Source organism: Poecilia reticulata, linkage group LG2 (assembly GCF_000633615.1).
Source record: "Poecilia reticulata strain Guanapo linkage group LG2, Guppy_female_1.0+MT, whole genome shotgun sequence".
Lineage (NCBI taxonomy): Eukaryota > Metazoa > Chordata > Actinopteri > Cyprinodontiformes > Poeciliidae > Poecilia > Poecilia reticulata.
The window spans coordinates 13174110-13194858 of NC_024332.1; the positions used below are offsets into that span (position 1 = coordinate 13174110).

Consider the following 20749-nt stretch of genomic DNA (forward strand, 5'->3'; position numbering starts at 1 on the left):
CTTGACATTGGGCCTCTGTCTTTTTTAAGAAACTCCTCTTCCGATTCAAAAGAAGCCTTTCAAACACTTTCTTGGTCTCCGTAATTGTTTCCAGCACCAATCTTATTATTTATCAACAAGCTTCAGTGTATGTTATTGATATTTTCTGTGATAGATCGACATAAAGTTGCAAAGAGGTTTTAAAAAAAAAAAAAATGAAACACTGACTGATTCTCTTGTTAAGCTATAAGCTAATACGTCGGCAAATAACTGAGTCCACGTTTCTTCCTTCCTATTTAAAGTGGATAAAAGACGGAGGAGGTTTACCCTGCGGTTGCCATGGAAACCAACAAACAGCTGCAATAAGGGGAATGGCCAGAAGATGTCAGTGTTGCACAGCAGAAAACAGTTCATTTTTTTCTTATATTTTATTTATGTAAGAAGGTTATGACTTTAGCTAAATGTCTCAGGTTTACACATTTTTTTAATCACTGTGTATCTAAATTTGGACATATCTAACTGTACATAAAAAGACAGACAGAACAAGCCATAGTTGTTCTGTCTTTTTCTAATTTTGCTGTGACCTTTTGAATGCTGTTTATACATGAAATCTAACCAATATACTTGCAGACGCCTGAACTTATCAAGAGAAAAAAGTTGATTTAATAGTTGTTAAACAACCAAATCAGATGTAAACAGTGGAATTAGCAAAAAAATTAAAAATAAAACCCCAAAAATTACAATTCTAAAAATGAGTTTTTCTTTGAAATGAAATGTGAAAACTCCTGGACAGTGGTTACTGGCAGAGCAGCAGTGCAGCGATTACTGTAATCCCATTTAATGTACGACATCACTTCCTATATAAACTGCTGCCTGAAAAGCACAGGGCAGAAAGCGAGCGGCCCTGGCCTTGGCGGGACAGRAAGCACGTGTGTGGTAGGAATGTCAACAACGTTAAGAGATTTTGAACGTTTTCACACGGTCGGCAGGGAAGACCTGAACCAGTCCCAGCTGTCGGAGGAAACAGAGGCCAACGCTTTGTGCTGCGTTCTCTGACAGCCAACGCACTTCACTCATGTGAGCACCTGGAAGAGGAGGCAGGCTGTAGGTGGATCAGAGTAGAAGGGGGGAAAACACAAACACACACCAGATTTTTCACAACTAGAAACCAGTTTGTGTTRGTTTGTCACCTAAAATGCCAAAATAACACCCTGCAGTTTGTGGTTTTCACATGGATTCGAACATCTTTTCTCCAGTTGTTTCAGTTTAAGTTAGAGAGTTACACAGATCCGAGATGCAAACAAATGAATCATGATTTTTTTTTTTTTTTTTTTACTGTAACCTGATGTCTAAACTCAGCCAGCTGGATTTAGCTTTTTCTTCTCACCATATGCATGAGAGGTGCAGGACGACACATTCCTTTGAACAGATGTTTAAAAGAGAGAAAAATAAAAAAGAGTAGAAAACCTCTGGCCACATTTTAGAAGCCCCTCGCTATCATCTGTGCGTTTGTGTTGGTTGTCCTGGGTCCAGGTTGGGGCCAGGCTGCATGCCAGTGACTCACAGCCCACAGATGAAGCATCTCTCCTCCTCACAACCACGGGCTCAGCTCTGCTTCACAACACGGCTGTTTTTCAAAAGGCCTTCATTAACGGGCGACCATATGAATGGAGAGCTCTTTCAGGAGATGATGCAGATGTAGATGAGCCACTGCTGCATGTGTTTATTGTTGCTGTTGTTGTGTATTTATGAGACAACTTATTATAGTAACCATAGCAGCTCTGGAGGAAATTGGCAACTTGATATGTACAATATTTAGAATACAAAGTGATGGATGGTATTTGTTAAAGGTGTTTTTGAGGGGGGTGGATGTGGTTGAGATGGTGCATTTTTTGTGTTTATACCGTTGAATTCACTTTATATCTTTGAATTGTTTTCCAAGAGCTAAAACGTAATGGTTTGAATGGAAAACATAGAAATGGTTTATAATGATCCAGTCAAAGTGGGTGATTTTGAAATGTTTGCTGAGGTAGATAAGATTGGCAGATAAGATAGGCTTCACATGTAAAAATCAGGGGATCTCCCAAAATTAAGGGAATCGGTACCAAATCGGTGCGCCTCCATCAGGAGAACGTAAAAATCCTGGTCTCTGGATGTGGAAAGCTGATGGAGACATACACCTGAACCAACCTGGAGATGTAACCGCAGTGAAATTTAGTTCTGCCTCAAAAGGCTTGAATATAAAAGCACTCCACACTTTTTAGATTTTTTCCCTTTTTTTCAAAGACATCTAAGAACCATTCTCTGCCTTCCTTCCCCTCTTTAATACTGCACTACTTTGTGTTGGTTAATCATACAGAATCATAATAAAGTACACTGAAGTGACATCACAAAATGTGAAGAATATGAAGCGTTTGCAAAGCACCGATGATCAAACTCAGATGTTTTGGAACAATCTTTCTTCATTTTTTACTGGTGCATTTCAAAACTTTTCACTTTTTATGGGTTGCTCAGCTTTTATTTTGCAACACTTTTCTTGATTTTTGTTAAAGTGTGGCTATATATGGTTTACATTAATATCACTTTCTTTTTGATCACTTATTGTGAAGAGTTATCCTCAGTTTAGAGTCCTATTAACCCCATCTCTACAACCTGTAGTAGGCCTATCCTTCCAATCAATTAACCAATCATTATTTATATTTAACGTAACATATGCCTGTGCAATGAATCACTACATGTTTCATAAAGCAACAGGGTGAACCTCTCGAAATAAAACGTGATCCAACACATTTACCATTCGGGCCTGTGGTGTTGGAAGCCTCTCCTTATTGGGTGTGGGAAAGTTTGGAGCCCCTGGTTTACACCCCGCAGCCCTGCAGTTTGAGCCACCGGGTGAGGAGAGAGGAGGGGTGGAGAGGGGGTGAATCTGCAAGACTCAGCTCACCACGCCTCGGCACGGTGAGTTCGTCAGCCATATTGACTACCTCCTCTGCTGTCGTGGGAAACGGGCGAGAGGAGCTCCGCTGGCCCGAAGCCTGCGTGCTATCACTGAGCCCTCCGTAGTGCGCTCCGCGTCCGGTAAACAGCGCAGAGGGGTCGGCCGGGAAGGTGAAACGCTCTATTTTTACCCCACCGTGGATATATATATAAAGCAAGCGCTGCCAGCTTGAGGAGGTGACAGAACGGCACATCCTCAGAGGAGCCGCCTGGCGTTAGAGGTGAGTTTTATCGGCTTCTTCTGCGCACCGCCTCACCTTTAAGCCGCTAATATGACTGGGGATTTGTTTGTCCGTCTGAGCGTGGAGGTGTTTTAACTCGGCGGGCCGGTAACAAGTTGTTTCGCAGCACGTAGCCGGCCGCCCGACTGACTGACTGCCTGACGGACAGCCAAGCTTTAGGGGCGGCGTGGCCGGACGGCGGTATTCGCCTCGCCGCGGCATCTAACCGGCTTTCTAACGGGAGGACGGGTGAGTCGGAGGCAGCTAACACCAGGTGGTGTCGCTTGTCTCTCCGGTGCTGTGTGTCAGTAAATGTTACGCAACAGCGTAGCCTTGGTAATAAGATGCTGGTCGCTTCTCTCTGAGTGACTTGGAAGAGGACTCACTCAGCTTCATTCACATCAAACCGAGCAGGGTTACAACACCGGCTCCTGTTGGTGTGTGTTCATGGTTTCTGTAGTTCTCTAAACGAGCCTGAACGAGTTGGGCTTTGAAATGGGAAATTCTGCGGTTTTCTCTGTAGCTCGAGAAAACCGAGTTCTCTCGAGCTCGTGTTTATTTCGTTGTTTGTAACAAAAGAGAGACACAGTTGAGTTTTTTTTAAGTGTGTTTGGATCGCTTCGCATTCCGCTATTAGAGGAGTAATTTCTCATTCAGCTCAAAGCCAACATTTTAAAAAGTTTCAAACTTGTTAAGGTGCTGAGTCTCGCCTACACTGCGGGCCTTTTTTAATTTGTATTTTTTATTAAGCCTAATTGTTTACTGTCCGTCATGGAAACCCTACCCAGAGACTAGTTAAGCTTTTGGACGTAAACCTCGGTCTTGAATACGGCTCCAGCAGCTCCCACACATGTTAGCGGTCCATCTGCGGCGCAGGGACGCTCCGCCAGCGGCGTGCAGGAAATTAGCGGCCGCTGATTGGCCGCATTCGTGCGCGTGAAGTATTTTATTGGTTAATGTCCGCGTAGCTGAAGTCATTCTCCCGCCGCCGATGCCGCCCCCCGCTGGGACCAAATTACAATTCATTTGAGAAAGAGGCTCGGAGCATGATGACATGAGATAGGCTACCTTTGACAGCTGGTTTTGGATTTCTCTCAGCTGGGCTATGTTTTTTAGTGTGCCCTGTTGAATAATCATGCAAGTTAAGACCAGGGAAGTAGAATTTTACCTACTTTTCTTTGTGCATCCATTGTTATAATCTTTTCCTCCTATGAACATTCGTATTTTGAACCCAAATCTGAAAGTGAAGATTTCCAAGGTTTTCTAAAACACTTTTCTGTAACATTGTCCCATAATAAATAATCTGCAACTAACCATTATTATAGTTAACCATAACACTTAATTGATTGATGTGAAACTAGCCTTTTTTCAATACAATATTAGAAATGCATTAAAATATGCAAATGAATCAATTATGTTTTATATTAGAAAAAACATTTTATTGCCTAAAGTTGCAATAACCGCATTCCTTTAGTGAAGGCTGGATCATTTGTAGTAAAGGATGCATGTGCAGCTAAAACAGTACTTTTAGCATCAACATTTAGAATAACTTGGTCCTTTCTGCTTGCTTGACTTTGCATCAGTACAATGCATCGCTGATCTGTTGACTATTATTATTATTTTTTTGATTAGCCCATTAATAAAGGAGTTTGATTTATATTTTTATTTTTAAACAGTAATTTGAACCAAATGAAGCTAAAAGTGCCACTAGATGAGTTTTGGGTAGAACATTTTTACAGAGTGTTTATTTTTTATTATTTACATTTTTCTTTCTAATCTTAAATGCAAAATGTGTCTATTTTTTGGTGCAGTTTTGCTCCGAGTATATTGTTCTTTCAGAAAATGGCCTTTTATTTGAGTCTGTATTCTCCCATTAACGATTAATCGATTGACTAAATTAGTTGACTGATATTTCAATAATTGATTCATCACAATTAATCGGATTAATCGCKTCACTCAGAGACTTCTAAAAGTGGGCCATGGTTTCTGTTCCCAGTGTGTTTGCGGCACATCTCTTAAGTTTAGTAAGTAGCGAGGCGGGGAATGGATGGATCAGACTTGCTTGTATAMGATATAATAAGCCTGGTTGGTTCACATCCTCTACAACAGACACCGCTGCAGGATCCGGAAGGAAATGACAGAATGTGTCTCGGATTGAGGATGAGAAGCTGAGCGATTTTAGCCTTCACACACCAGCTGCTCCGTCTGAAACTGATCTCAGAGTTGGTTTTACTCCCAAGTGTGTGAAGGTTCGTCTCTGATCTTATTATTGTTCTGGTGTTTCTTCATAAGTTGATCCTTCGGATAATTGAAGTGTAATGTCTGAACACGGTGGGATAATTCTCCTCCTACGAAGCATTTCCACGTCTAATGATTCATGTTATAGTTTTGAATGAGCTTCTAATTAGTTTTTGGTTGTTTTTTTTYCCCTCCTTTTTTTATTTTTGTGATTTAAAATGTKTGAAGGTGACTCAGAGAGTTATTGAGTGCCATGGACACATAAAGGATTACAGTGTGATATTTGCCCCAGTGTTTCAGTCTGGGCTTCTTGAGGTCCCGCYCTGTACAGGCCATTWGTGCTGCTGAACAAACGCTTTGCTTCATTCACACTGTAAGGAATCAGTGGGATCTTCAGTGCCACAACTAAAGATGCCAAACATAACAGTGAGGAAGGCTTCCTGCTGCTTCAGCAGCTGGTGGATGTTGACTGTGGGCATGTGTGAATGTGCTGCCAGATGTACTGCAGAGCCCCTAAATACAGGGAAACTTTCATGTTTGACAGATTTCTTTTTATTTTAACATTATTTTTAAGTTCTATAGATTTGATGGTTTTGTGAGCAGATGGCCTGGTTCACCTTTCTGTCTGATCCTGATTGTTAATAGCATGATTTAATGGTAATTACAGATATGTTTTGAAAGTAAACATTTACAAGATAATCAAATCACTTTTATTTAAAGCAGAAATCAAAAACAGACATGGTCACAATAGTGTTTTAATATTTTTATTTCTGCAGAGCTGAATGAAAGTGCTGCACAGTAGGGGTGGACATTTATCGTATCGTTGGTTACTCATCGTGATAAATTAATTGTATCGTTTATTATTMATCGTCAGACATTTATCGTTTTTTGATTTATTGTTGTCACAATAAATTCCAATTCACGCTGATTGATTTCTCCCTCAAACTGTTCGTATTGTCAATGTTTCATTATTTTCTCCACTGTTTGTTCAATCAGAGTATYATATAATTAAAGGCAGTTACTGTTTGAAGTTTAGTGATACAAATCGCTAAACTGCAAACGGCAAATTATAGCCATGACACGGCTATAATTTGCCGTGTCATGGAGTCACAAAACATCACTTTTGTTACCACAATGCTACCACAAAATATTGATTAAAATAGCTGCTAGGAGCAGATTGGGTATGAGTTTGGGATTCAGAAATTATGACAGAAGTAGTTGAATCCTTTTATCATTGGTAATAATTCACTAGTGCTTGATGTGCCTGTTTTTCACTATTATATCTCATYGCTCATCTACTGACGGATAATTAAACTAGCCTTATTAAATCATACAAATAATTTCGAGTTTTCTCGTTGAGAAGCTTCTGTGTCCACTTCTTGTTGTTTATTTATTTTAGATATTTAAAATGTCTTCCAGTTTCAGGGTTAAATGTTTGTTAAAATTTATTGAGCTTCGAAACTCTTCTTGCATTACCATTATATCACTTAATACTGTTGTTGTGAGACCATTTTTATCGTTTAYCGCAATAATATCTGGTGCAATTTATCGTCGAGAAAAAATTTKCTATTGTGACTGGTCTGTGTGCGTCTATGGGCATCTGAGGTATTTTAGAACTTAAACACAAAATCAACGTCACATTAAACAAAACTTACTAAAAAASATGTAAAATTTGATGTTTTCATTTGTTTTTAAATGCATAAAAAATTCAAAATGTTGGACACATTTGTTAACAAATCATGCGACACCTCAAATAATCTAGGAATGGTAAAAATCTGTTACAGTAATATGACGCATTATTTTAGCATCACTGCYAAGCAACTTCTTCTAATGGAAAACACAAAAAAGACGCTAAACGTTTTACACTTGGCGTTGCAGAACATGTCTGGGATTCTGCAAACTAGTCTGTTAAAATGACTCCTCATATCCAGCGTGTATGGAATGAGTACATTCATGCTTTGTCATAAATGCATTAATAATCCACCATTCCCACTCTACTGCTGCCGCATCAGCAGAAATATGAACTCTGCACACTGTGGACAAACCAGCAGGAAGCTCATTCTTGCATTAGTTTGGTGTGGGTTGCTTTACAGAGCCTCGATCTGCTACTACTCTTCTTTTCTCGATGAAACCCGCTGCATCATCGCTTCTAAACGACATGTTGTTGTTACTTGATCGCATTCTTGGCAGTGCAGAATCTACAGGCGAGCGACGTTTATAATTTGACAATCTCATTGACAACATGATTAGAGGTTTGCATTAATCATYCAGATTGCAATTTCTTAAAACCTGAGTGCACGTAGAGAGGGAGCAGAGGAGAGGAGCCTGCATGAAGTTTGAAATCTTACAGTGTTCGCTCTTAGAAAACAGGATGAAAGGGTGTAGTGTGCTCAGAGTTTCTTTCTTCATGAATGGTAACCTGGAAGCTTGATCTACTGGGAATAACCTTCTGGCTTCACTGAATGAACAAACACACACATACGCACACACGCACACACGCACCCTGAAGGCTTGTATATCCAGGTTTGTGAGAAGGTGCACGAACACGAGGAACAAGTCTGCTCTCTAACTTTTTTCTTTAGTGACCTAATGTGTGTGGTTGTCGACGGATGTTTGTTTTTTCTGCAAATTGGACTAATTCTGATAGATGCATAAAAGCTAAATATTATAGCTAATCTTGTAATTTATTTAAGTTTGGAGCGTATTTTCTGCTCTGTCTCGACTCACCAAATCTTCTCTGTGTCTTGGTTTGCATTAGAATAAGTTTGAGGTATTTCACCTTTTTGTTCCCTCACGTATCTCCTGGCTGCAGGTATGTGGGTCAAGCAAAGCTTTGAATACTTATAGCCTCCCCCCACATAGTCTTTCATTTGGGTAATCCATTCGTTCTTCTTTCTCTCTTTGGTAGCTGTCAAGATGAAATGAGTAGGAAAAGGAGCATTTTGGTTGTGCACTCGTTATTCTTCCCATACCGGCCATTTTCTTAAAGGACTTTGGGGAAATATTTCACTGCCTCGACATACAGTTGCTTTGTGTAGCTAAATGGAGATGTTGAAAAATGTTTGGTGCATTTTTATTTCCAGATACAAGTCAGATTTTCCAGCTTGTAGGACTTAATAAAACATATCATTTGAATGATACAGAATGGTAAACTTTTTAAAAGATGATCTGCTTTATGGTACGAGGTAGAGAAGGACCATAAAGGATTTACGATCACTTCCTGATGCACATTTCTGATGCACATTTCTGACCTGCTGAATTTTTAGTAGTTTCCAAATGATTCTTAATTTGTAAATGACAGCATTTACATTTTTTTTTTTGCCTTCTTGCCGTTAATAGGTTTTTTATGTTTGGGGAATGTTTTAAATTATTTTTTGGGAGGTGAAAAAAGCCCCTCCATTTATTTCAAATGATCTCATTTGTAAACCACGTCTTTACAACACATATCCCTGGTGTGTATTCCCCAGGGCGTGCATACCTTTCCTCACCTTTCCACAAGGAAACTTCATTTCTAAAAGCATCATGTTCAAGGACAGACAAAGACTGAATGTTTCAAACAGCAACAATGTTATCTGCTGAGATCAGCGGAGTCAAGTTGCTCTTTGCCTGAATGACTTCAGGAAGACGACAWGTATTTGCAATATCTTTATGACTATTGATTAAATTTAGTTCTGTTTTTATGACTTTTTTTTTTTTAAGTTTTGCACAATGTCTCCAATTCCATTAGCTCTAGCAGCTCAGATGCCAGAAGGATAGTTGAAGTACATTCAACTGGCAAAATATGAGACAACTGTGCAAAGTGTACATGCATTAGACTTGAAATATTAAGCCTACCAGATACTGCAGCAGGCAGTCCCTTGTGGTGTTGCACACACGGATTAAAATAACCCCCCTGCCTATTTGTGGTTCAGTATTTGCAGATTTTTCTGACTTCAAGTTGTTTCTGGAAAATTCACCCATTCAAAGATTTATTTTCCTGTAGAGCACAACTACAATATTCAAAAGGAAATGGACCTTGGGAAGCTGAAATGACTGGACACAATACTGCTGAATGCTCTTGTCTGGCATTTACAAAGCAGCCAATCCAGGAGCGCCATTGGTCTTCCTTGACACTGATTGGCTGACAAATGTTATCTTTTGCAATAGCGCTAAGTTAGTTTCTTCTCTGCTTACTAAGACGTTTTTGGTGTTTGAACTATTACAAAARTATGCAATCTCAAAATCATCCATGAATTCTTGGTGAATCTATTGCAAGCACATTTCTGCCAAATTCATCAAGATGTTTCTTTTCTTTTAGCTTCTGACCAGAAGAATGTTCTAGTCATACTTAAAGCCCATTAAGGCTGCATTTTCCCAAACGATGAAAAGATGGCATTAATGAAAACACTTTCATAGTAGAGATAAATAATAGTTGGTTGATCAATGGAAGGAAGAAACCGAAGAGAAACTGCACAGACAGTTTCTCTTCGATTGCACATATTGACATGACATTTACATGAGACGATGTACAAAAGTCCAACACATTACAGCTGTGCTCTAAAGCTCATTATTTCCACTGGCTTACACTGCAGATTGTCCATTAGGTCATGACAGAATAATTGATGGGTTTCCATATTAGTGGGGGAGCACACGGTAGTTCAGGTGAACAAGTTCTACTGTATGCACCGCAAAATCAGATGCAGACAGCTCATTTAGTTAAATATTGTTTCTCCTTTTTGGCTAACCATACCTGCAGCAGCTAAAATGATTAGTTAAGGCTCTGGTGTGGAACATCTGGAATATTCCTCTGCAGCATCATAGGAACTATGACCGTCTCTGCAGTCAGTTTAACTGCAGCTTAACGAGTTTAGCTTCTGGTGTTGTAAATGACTGAGACCAGGCCAAACCCAGTCCACAAGGGCCTGAGGGGTTTAGGTGTCTGTTTGGCAGAAGTTACCAAACATGATGTAGAGAGCTTATTCACCAAGGTTTATGGTGATAAAACTTTGTTAGCTTAAAGAATATTTAGTGCTTTTCAAATATGTGCAAAACCTGGAGCAGAATCAGGAAAACATTCAGGACAGTTAAAGGAAATACAAAACCTGTGACCCACATTGAAACCAGTGGATTTGGTAATAATAGGGTTAGCATTGAGTTAAAGGTTTGTTTGACAGGCATGTATGGTATAAATCTTGAAAATGCACATATTTTTGTCCCTGGGTTTCATACCCACCTAAATGGGCATGAAATGATTAATCACGATGAAGTTTAATGAATTTTATTAGAATAACCGACAACTAATTTAGTAATGGATAAATCGTTAATTAGAATAAACACTCAAAAAAAGCAGTTTGTTGGAAGAACAACATACTCGGAGCAGCAATTAAGCCAAAACTGTACAAAAATGTTTACATTTTGCATGCAAGATKAAATAAAAATAATAAAAATATGTTCTACCCAGAACTCAAGTGGTGGTTTTTTCACATAGTTCAAATTACTGTTAAAATAAATAAATAAATAAATAAATAAATAAATAATCTCTTAAAAACCTTTTTGCTAACCAATAGTCCAGCAGAGAGGACAGAACTTTTCACATGTTATTAGAAGCATTTTTTTCCTTTCCTACAAATGTTCAAGCTAAAGGAATGCTAAGCTATTACCTTTTAGGCAGTAAAATATTACTTTTCTAATTTAAAAAGGACGTTTTGTCTTTTAATGTAATTCCAACATTGTATAAAAAGGTTTAAATGTGCCAAATTTTTTTGTCCGATTAATCGTTGGCTAAAATAATATAGTTGCAGTCCTGCACCTAAAGTTTTTTTTTTTTTTTAAGAAGTTGGAAAGCAAAACTTTTAGAAGTTTTATAGGGTTTAGAAATGATTAAAATCAAGTGTTCCCATTGCTGAGTATTTGCTGCACAACCACCTGCCTTCAGACAGTTAATGGAGTCCATCTGTGTCTAAATTGATACCAATAACAATCCAGCTGTGCTGCGAAGGCCTTAGGGGGTTTCTCAGGGAACATTAGAGAACAAACGGCATCAGCCAAAACACTCGTGGGAAATGGGAAGATCTGCAGAGATTGAAAGCTTAGGTGGGAGAATCAGGACAACAGAACACTCTACAAATCCAGCGTGGAAATAGCTTAGAACAGGAAGAACACCTGCTGGAGGCTGCAAAAGACTTGAGACCCTCCAGCTGGATGGCCGGCTACTCAAAACATGCATTCAGAGCTTCACCGGAAAAAAGATTTAGATCAAAGTGAATTCATGTTGGAGTAACCCAAAGTTTAGAGCAAAGTCCAATAGGGAATTTGTGGCAGGATGAGAAAATTAATTTTGTTCTTAYGTGCCAATCTGAGGGATTTTTGCAAAAATCAGACTCTTATGTGTAAAACATGCAGAAARCCTTCACAATTGTGTTGGATGATTGTGTAAAACCCCTAAAAAAAAAGAAAGTGGTTGTAATTAAGTTTGTGGCAATGAGCAATGAATCATTCGCATGTTAAATTAAAGTGAGCTCATATTTTTTGAAGGGCAATTTTGTTCACAGAGACTTCATGATCCATTTTATTTACGGTTTTGGTTGCAAGTGTTTTTTWAAATTTCCGTTTATTGTWTTTGGTTGTTGTGTTTTATWTTKGTTATTCCAGTCTAGCCATCTTCCAGTTCCAGTGTGGAGTTTTTGTTATAAAGTTTAAAGTTTGTTGGTCTTGAGAGAGCAAACTTGCATTATTACACCATTATCATCATGGTCTCAAAACAACAACATTATCATTCATTGCAAAATAATTGCTGGGACAGTTTATGGTCCAGCTAAATTTATCGTGACAGGCCTGGTTGTAATRTTACAAAGTGTGWGAAGGTTGAAGCAGGATGACTGCTTTTTCATAGGGTAGTATTTGTTTRACATTATTGCAATTTTCTGCCGCCTCTGAAGTCAAGCTCTTCCAGCTCGTCTCCATGCTGTATTCTGTGACTGTCCTCGAAGCTTTCCACTGAGCCTGGTTTAATTCTCCGCGCTGACACTTGAGAGACGTCTATTTCTGGCCCAGCACATCGCAGAGATCTGGCACCTTTGGGACACTTACCAGCTCATCTCTTTATTTTACGTTCCCACCATCTTAAGCGTCTCGAAGGTCGAGATAAAACTGCGCTCACCGGCTCCTTGTGGAGCGCGAAGGGAAAATCGGAGCAGAGAAGCAGGAGTTTGTGTTTTTCTTTCTCGCCGTGTTRCCGTTTCATTTTCTTCCTGTGTGCTTTCTGTGCTRCAGCTGAGGATTTCTCTTAGCTGCCACTTGGCTGCTTCTCTGTTTTTGTTTTGTTGGCCATTATCACGACTTTTTAATGGCCGTGTGACTCCATGGTGTTCTCTGTTTGGATGTTTTCTGCTGCAGCCAACGTAGCTGTGTGTTACATTGAGATGCTGCAAAATCTGCARATATACAAAAAAATTACAGATTTTGAACATCTGGGGAAATTTGACCAGTTTTAGATTTGAAAAATTTCAATAAAGCAAGAAAAAGTTCAGGTACATYTTTTTTTATTTTGCTAWACAGACACAGATATTTAATTTCAAGCAGTTTCACAGGATCTTAAAAGCAACTTATTTGCTTATTTTCCTTCACACACGCATGCACTCGAGTGACATCCCATTCTTAATCCAGAGGCTTTAATATGATATTAATCCACACKTTGCAGCTCAAACTACTTAAGCTCTTCTCAGAAGGATTTCCACAAAGTTTTTAAGGTGTTKATTTGAATTTTTGGCCRTTGTCCATTTGGTCAAAAATGTTTTATTTCCATTTTTCTTTTATTATGYTTCTAAATGACTAATATAATCTTAAATAGAGCTAAATGTAATTAATGCACACACTTGCAGTAAAAAAAATGACTTTTGTGATCTCCATGTTTGGAGTCATTGGAAAGCTTAGAATCCGTACTTTCAGATTCTGTGAATAACTCAAAACGCCCCCCAGTTGACGTGTTCATGGTTTTGTCGTAGCCAGTCATATTTACAGAACGCCACCAGCCTTCTCAGACCACATATTGCCATCTCTGGTTGTAAGACGTGTTATTGCGTAGTCCGTGAGTGTTCATTGAATGGGTTAAATGGTGCTCAGAGTCAATTGATGATTAGTTTCATGAAACCCGTCCGGTACGGTTGATGTAAAGCCATGGAAACCCGTCCCRTTGCACTCCGTACACGCTGTCCTCTCCACTCTGCTCACCTCAGCCTCTGCTGACTCTGCTCTGGGATTTTGCATGGCCTACCTCTTCACAGCTGAGCTGCTGCTGTTCCCACTGGCTTCCACTAATACCTCCACCCGTTCTTTGTTAGGCGATTCAATGCATCACTGAGTCATTGCTGGAGGAATTATATCTGACGTAWAGCCTGCTGGACCACCAGGCTTTTGCTAGACAAGGGGGAAAAAYCCTAAAAAAGACCTAATCAGAAGAAATGTAAATGAATTGATTMATTAGTTTTTAGTGCTTGTTGTTTCTAAGCATCTTTGGGTTTTTATTTGTGTTTTAGGCGGCGGTGCCCCAGAGTGCGGCAGGAAGACGGAGGACGACTTCTTTCAGTTTTATCAGCGACGGGGAACGGGAGGAGAGAGAAAGATGCCCAAACCGGTTAGTACCCCATGTGCTGGGATTACAGCGCGGATTAATTGGTGTTCACAGTCCTGTTCTCTACCGACATGCAAAGTGCTGCTTGTGGTGCATGTTTAGAGCACTAAAAAGATCCCTGCCACACTTTGTGCTACATTAAGTCTTCTCAGGAAGGAAGTTGTTCCTCTTCGATTCCTACTAATTACAGGGAGGTTGTTCTGCCATGCACTGCAAAATCACAAAACTAACTTAAGACACATCTTGGCAAGATACAGGAGTTAGTTTTAAGCCAGATGAAAAATTATTAGTTCCCCTGGAAGGTTATTTCATTTATAACAATAAGTTCTTTYCCATGTCACAAGTGAAATAATTTGCCAGTGGAACTTTTTCATCAATAGTAAGTAATTATTGACTTAAATCAAATTYCTATATCTTGCTAAGAAGTTACTTTTTAGTTTTGTCTTATTTCAAGTGTACTAAGATATTTGCACTAGAAACTAGACCAAAAGATTTATATTTTTTTGCAGTGTGGTCCTAGTCTTTAATGTTTTTGATGGTATCTGTGGTTCAGAGATGTTCCAGAGCTGATATGAGTGAGGGAAAGTAACTGTACTGATATTTACCATTTGTGGATTCCTGACTGCTTTCCACATCGTGAATGGAAAGCAAAGAGGAACTATTGACACATGCAAGCTTTGCAATTCTACTTTTCGAAAAAAAAAAGCCTTGTAGGGGTGAAATTTACTGAAACGCACATTTTTAGACCCGCTTCTGCGAGCTGTGTGCCAAAGATGCTCTCTTGTTTATCCCTGAATCACTGATCCGACATGAAGCAATGAGGGTAATTCAGATTTCTTGTTTATCTCCGGAGCGCAGCAGGAGTTRGGTTCATAACCACCATGCAGTTTTTAGTTTCATGCAGGTAGAGTGAGCCTTTCCAGCAATCAGGCACAAAATGTGACACGAGTGCACATCGTTTTGGGAAAACGCACAGATTCACTAAGAAGTACGACAGTCAGACACTTTGTTTCTAAAGATTTCCACAAAGAGGCTTTCTCAGCTCTATTTTTACATCCAGGGACACAGGAAGCTTCTTTCATGTCGCTGTGACAGAGTTGCACTTGATCAGCTGTGAGCTAAAGTAGGCGATACGGACTTAAAAGTTTTATCACAATGTTTTGTAATATTATTGTGATGACAATAAAAGTGATGTTTGCTGCTTCTTTTGTAGGTACCTGCAATTGCTGTGACTGTGTGTCACAGTAATTACAGCCCAAATGCTGCTCTTATAAAACGTTCCCCTTTGTAGTGCGCTTTGCTTTTTTTTTTTTTTTTTTTTAGGAAATGAGTCACGAAAAAGTGCACACATGACCCGTATTTAATAATTTTTGCAAACGTATTAAGATTTATTCATGCTGGCTCTCATTGAACAAGCATTTGAAAAAACTAACAATCCTGATTCCCAACAAAATGGACAATTTTGCAGGGCTTAAACGTCATTAATTGGAATTTGTGACAACAATTAAGTCAAAACTCTTGTTGAGATAAATTTATCACGATAAACGATACAATAAATGTCCATCCCTAAACTGAAGATGTACTGAGTACTACTAGAGTACAAATGAATCAGTTGGCATTTTAATTTTTTCATGTGAGACTCATTTCAAAGATGAACGTATTTTCCATTCTCCTTCCCCTCCTGCAGAACAGCATTTCTGACAGAAAACATCGACTAGACATCAGAGAAAACTGTGATCATTGTATAYGGCTTGTTCTGACTTTTTATTTATCCTTTCGCTACACGCCGGCTCCTCGTGTAGTTACAGAGTCTGTGAGTGATTGTTAGGTGAGTGGCTCATTAATCTTGGTAATGGGGAATTTGGCCGGGAACGGCTTCTGAGTAGAGTCCAGTGATATGTGATCAAGATGAAACAAAGCAGCAGTGAATCAAAGGTGAAGCAGTAATTAAATTCAATAAATTAAGAGTTTTTGCTACTTTTAATGCTTATTTTAAAATGTAACGTTAACTGGAGTTTCTCTGGGATGTTCTTAGGCCCAGTTTTCAACAAAACCATAAAATATTTTTGTTGCCGCTCGTTTTCACGTCTCCAGTAATTGAAGGCTTTTTTTGAAACCAGGTCTGAGTGAAACTTTGCTGTGAAGTTCTCTGCAGGTGGGAAAGCGYATGTGCAGTACATGTACAGYACATGTACAGCATGAGGTGGAGGCTAAGGGTTAAAGCGCATCTACGTTTCAATGACGTGCCAAATCACAGCGCCATACAGTGGCCTGGCATGACAACTACAGCCAATTTATTGTTTTGTCTAAATGGCGTCAGTATGTTCACCAGTCAACAGCACCTTAATATTCTGCTCCAACAYGCGWATAAAACCAGTTTTTAAAGACGAGTGACCAAAGACACACCGTCAAAGTCTCCAGTAATCTCATGTCTTGTCTCTGTTGAAAGTGTTTTGATGCAGAAGCGACTAATATTAGCATGTTTGCTCTGTTGGACTTAATGACTTGTTGATGATTAGGCTCAAGCAATATTTCAAGTTATTCCAAACTAACTTGGGCTAGTCTAAATTGCCCTTTGAAGCAAGGCTTGTTGCAGTTTATTTTTTACATGTTTGACCAAGATAGCCTTATTGTTTCAGGTCCTTATTATTTATTTTACATTGGCCATTTTACCGGATTGAACAAATTAAAGTTGTTTTTTACATGTTTGAGCAGGCTTATAAAGCTACTGGTGTCTTTAAGTGTGCTGCATTTGTGCAGAGTTATYRGTACATTTATGTCTTCTACCATTTTAAGTCAGTTCAGTGCTACAGCCAATATTAAACMTCAGATATCAACATTTAAAGTGATAAATGTGGATYGGTACATCCTCACCACCTGGTAAACACTTGTATTTATTTAACAGTGTGAAATAAATTTGATTTGAACAAAAATGTAAGAACTGTGCTTCAGAGCGTGCAGTGTGAACGTAACCCAAGTGGTACCGGTGCGTTGTCTCCTCCTCTAAACGTCTGTTATTTTGCACCGCGATGGATTTCATGGGAAGCGATCGTCTGCTTTCTCTTCCAATGATTGTTTTCGGGGAGATTCTGGAAATGACGGCGGGACTGACGAGGTTGAAAAGCGACGAGCGCGAAAGAGAAAGTTGAAAAGACGAGCTCAAGCTTAGATCATCCAAACAGAGAAAATAAAAGTACACAAAGGGCAAAAGAGGATTTGGGAAGGACTGAGTGACAAGCACTTTGTCTGTAACCAGTCCAGAAAAACGATACTCCTGCTGCCCTCAGGGGGAAACCCCACTCCAGTTACATCAAGCCGCCCTTTGACATTAAACTTTACAACGGGAAAGTAAACTCATGAGCTGCTTTTACYGTYTCATTAATRAATCTTGTTTTTGTTTTGTTTTTTTAAAYGTCACTCGTCTCTGGGAGCATGTGTTGTAACCAAGAACTAACTTTTCTCAGTTAACTTACAGACGAAGAACGGCGAAATTCAACGTCTTTGCAGCAAATAAGAGCTGAGGCAATTGTTTTTTTACTTTATTGAGTTCTATAAAAACCTTCTGCCTGCCACACAAAACCACTAAAAAAAGAAAGTACTCGCGGGCAAAGCCTTTAAAATTGAATTTGCTCTGCACCTTCACCTGCCCTGGAGCTGTGTTTTAATGGTGCTCTTGTGTGCCGYGCTCACCTCTTTCATAAGTGGGGGGTTGTACAAACCCRGTTTTATGTAAGTAAMCAGGAAAGGCTCGTTTCTACAAAGAAGTGGTGATTAAATTGAATGAAGAGGATTCGGCTTAAAGTCTTTTACCTCGCATCACATTGTTGCACCGCGCCGCTGCTGGTGGCTAAAAATACACAGACGAGGCTGATGCTGAAGCAGAAGACTGACCAGTTACTAGGAAAAAAACATCTGTGTATTTCAGGACGCCTGATGAAGCAAGCGCCTTGAGTCTTTTAAGCTGAATTTTTGGATCTTGTCTTCAATGTTAATATTACACACGGCTGAAAACACCAAATTTTAGAAAGTAGTTGTGGTCTAGGTTCTTGCGCAAACATCTTGGTACACTTGAAATAAGAGAAAACTAACTTACAAGTAAATTTTCAGCAAGATTAAAACCTGTTTTAAGTCAATAATGCCTTAATTTGGATTTTAAAAAAAGTACTTGCTCCACTGCCAAAGTTTGTCACTTGTAACATGGAGAAAAATGTKTTGATGCRCGTGTAATAATTTAAATAGTTTTAAGTCACTAATCCCTTAATATTGATTTWAAAAAGTCTTACTTCCGTTGACAGATTTGTTTTTTCACTTGTATCGACATTTTCCCCATACTTTGTGCCTCTTAACTTCAAACCTAGAATTATATGCAACTATTTGCGTTGCTGTTACTCTGATGAGCAGCTGAATTTGTCTTTCCAAAGCTGATTTTCTGTATTAAAAATGACTTTAGACCAGATGATAAATTCATCCAGGTCCTGCAGTAGATCAAACATTCSRGTGTTTAAGTATCTGCATATTTTTTATTTATTTATTGTGCATCAGTAAGCCTCGCTAACACTTTGACAGTCTGGATGAATAAACATCCATGCTGTGGTTGTGTGTTTATGCTAATGGCATTTATTTGACCTCTTGAGCGCCATAATTTGTGTGTGTTTTGTCCAGCTTTTCTTTTGGTTGTTTTACGAGACCTTTTAATGGAGGGTGTGAGAGGTGACGGGACTTTGTGCATTATTGATTTTATTGCTGGGTTACGCACATGCTGCCTCTGCTAGTGATGCTGTCCCTGAGAGCCAGGGCTTTGTGGAAGTGAGAGATGGAGGCGGGGTTTGCAGCACTGGGGCTTTGCTGGAGGGTTTAAATATTTCAGAGGTCCATTTTCATCAATATAATGGGAATTATCCAAGTCACTAAATCTAGCTGTAGGGATGGTGTGAAATTCACTGGGAAGCTTACCCGCTCTCCTCAAGTATCTACGCTTTCTCGTGGAATGTTTTGTAGCAGCCCAGTAAATTCCTCTAAAGGAGCGTCRGAGATTATTTAGCTAGTTCTGCTGTGCTGCTTCACTCAGTCTGTTAAAATACCGTCATACGGCACGACAGAGTCTTTGTCGAGTTTTGTACCAACTTGAGGAGCAGAAAATGACCTTCATTTTGAATTTTAACTGGACAAATTCTTCAAAAAAATTTTTTGGGGATGTTGACAATATTAATAAATTAACATACATATTTGAGTTGCCCAGTAGTCGCCATAAATCATGAACCATTATGCAGTTTGACTTCTTCAATGTTGCCTTAAATTGTAATGCTTTTGTAAATAGAGACGAGTTTCACTATCGGCGACATGACCTGCCAGTCGACAACTGAGGAACCCGTGACAGACGTCACATTTTGACGAGTGCAATCATCAAGCCCATTAATGCACGCCAAACATGTTGATCAATTTTCCATTTATTATGGTTCAAAAGCAACTCCAACCTGGTGGGTTTTTAGCTTTGATTTARAGGAGCTCAGTGTTTCGACTGTTTTGCAGTTTTCTGGAYGTTTTTGTTCCAGATTTGTCTTGCATAGAAGCTGCTGCTTCTCCAGGTTTAGTTCTGGGGATGCAGAACAGAACCAGAACCAGAGGACCTGAAATGTCTGTAACGTTGATACAACAAGTTTCTAATTTATTTTGGCTCCAAGCTGTTCAGTGATTTAGAAACTAACAATATTTTAAAGTCTCTGACGTTTTCCTGACGTTGCAAAATGTGCCGACAAACAGGTGTTGAAAAAGCTTTTTTTTTTTTATTTTTTTGTCTTTTTATTGACTGCAGGTCATAAAGACAACACAGCATGTACATATAAACACAAATGAAGTCATCCATTCTCTTTTTTCTCATGTCAATTACATTCAGTTTTGTTGCTATGGCAACTCGGTGGTAAAAAGAAACCCATCCAATTGCAGTTTTGTTGAATATCTCTGAGTTGGTCTGTTGCAATAAATCTGGATGTTGCTGACTTCTTTCTCCGTTTTTTTTAAATTTGTTTTTATTTTTGACAAATAAAAATGAATTAATTCTTCCATCACACTCTGATTTTTTTTTTTTGCATCTTGTGTCTTGTAAAATCTGTTCATCAGACAAAACATGCTGTTGGCACTTAAAGTATTAAAGTAGCACTAATCGATGCTCTTTGTTGGAGTACAACTAATATTGGCAGCAGTTATATATTTATAATTTACACCTTGTGATGCATATTCACATGCTTTTGGGAATAGAAGTTTAATTGGAGGATAAATGTAGTCAGAAAGTGTCTGATTTTAGTTCAGTGTTCAAAACAAAACAAAAGGGAGAGGAAGAGGACTAACTACACTCTAATGGCACAGTTCTTGGAGAAAAGAAATRCAAGCATTGATTATGTTCTCATCACTTTTGATTTCTGCATGAAATGTATTTTCTGCCAGTCYAGATCTGCCCACACAGCAGAGCCGTTTGCAAAGTCTTTAAAATTCATCAACTCCAGGAACGACTACTGGACCTGGCATGACGGTGGATCAATCTCACCACATACATTCGTGATGCTTCCTGAAACGTTTAACATACAAACTGCTGTTGACGTATGCTTAAAGCATCCTTTAACGCATCAAATAACATAAAACCAGGAATTAATTAGAAACTAGGAGTGTAAAATGTTGGTTGGTGAAATACGAGTGTGGAAGAGTAAATAAG

General features: G+C 39.0%; 1 protein-coding gene across 3 annotated transcripts in view; it reads left to right on the forward strand.

The window, feature by feature from the left end:
* Positions 1-2914: 2914 nt before the first annotated feature.
* LOC103478268 (radixin) overlaps positions 2915-20749 on the forward strand; it is a 45128-nt gene continuing 27293 nt past the window's right edge. The window contains exons 1-2 of one of the 3 annotated variants that reach the window (XM_008431999.2): positions 2915-2937; positions 13949-14046. In XM_008431999.2, coding sequence (XP_008430221.1) covers positions 14035-14046 — 12 coding nt within the window. In that variant the 5' untranslated portion in view covers positions 2915-2937; positions 13949-14034. The other 2 variants (XM_008431985.1, XM_008431990.2) reach the window with 2 other exon arrangements.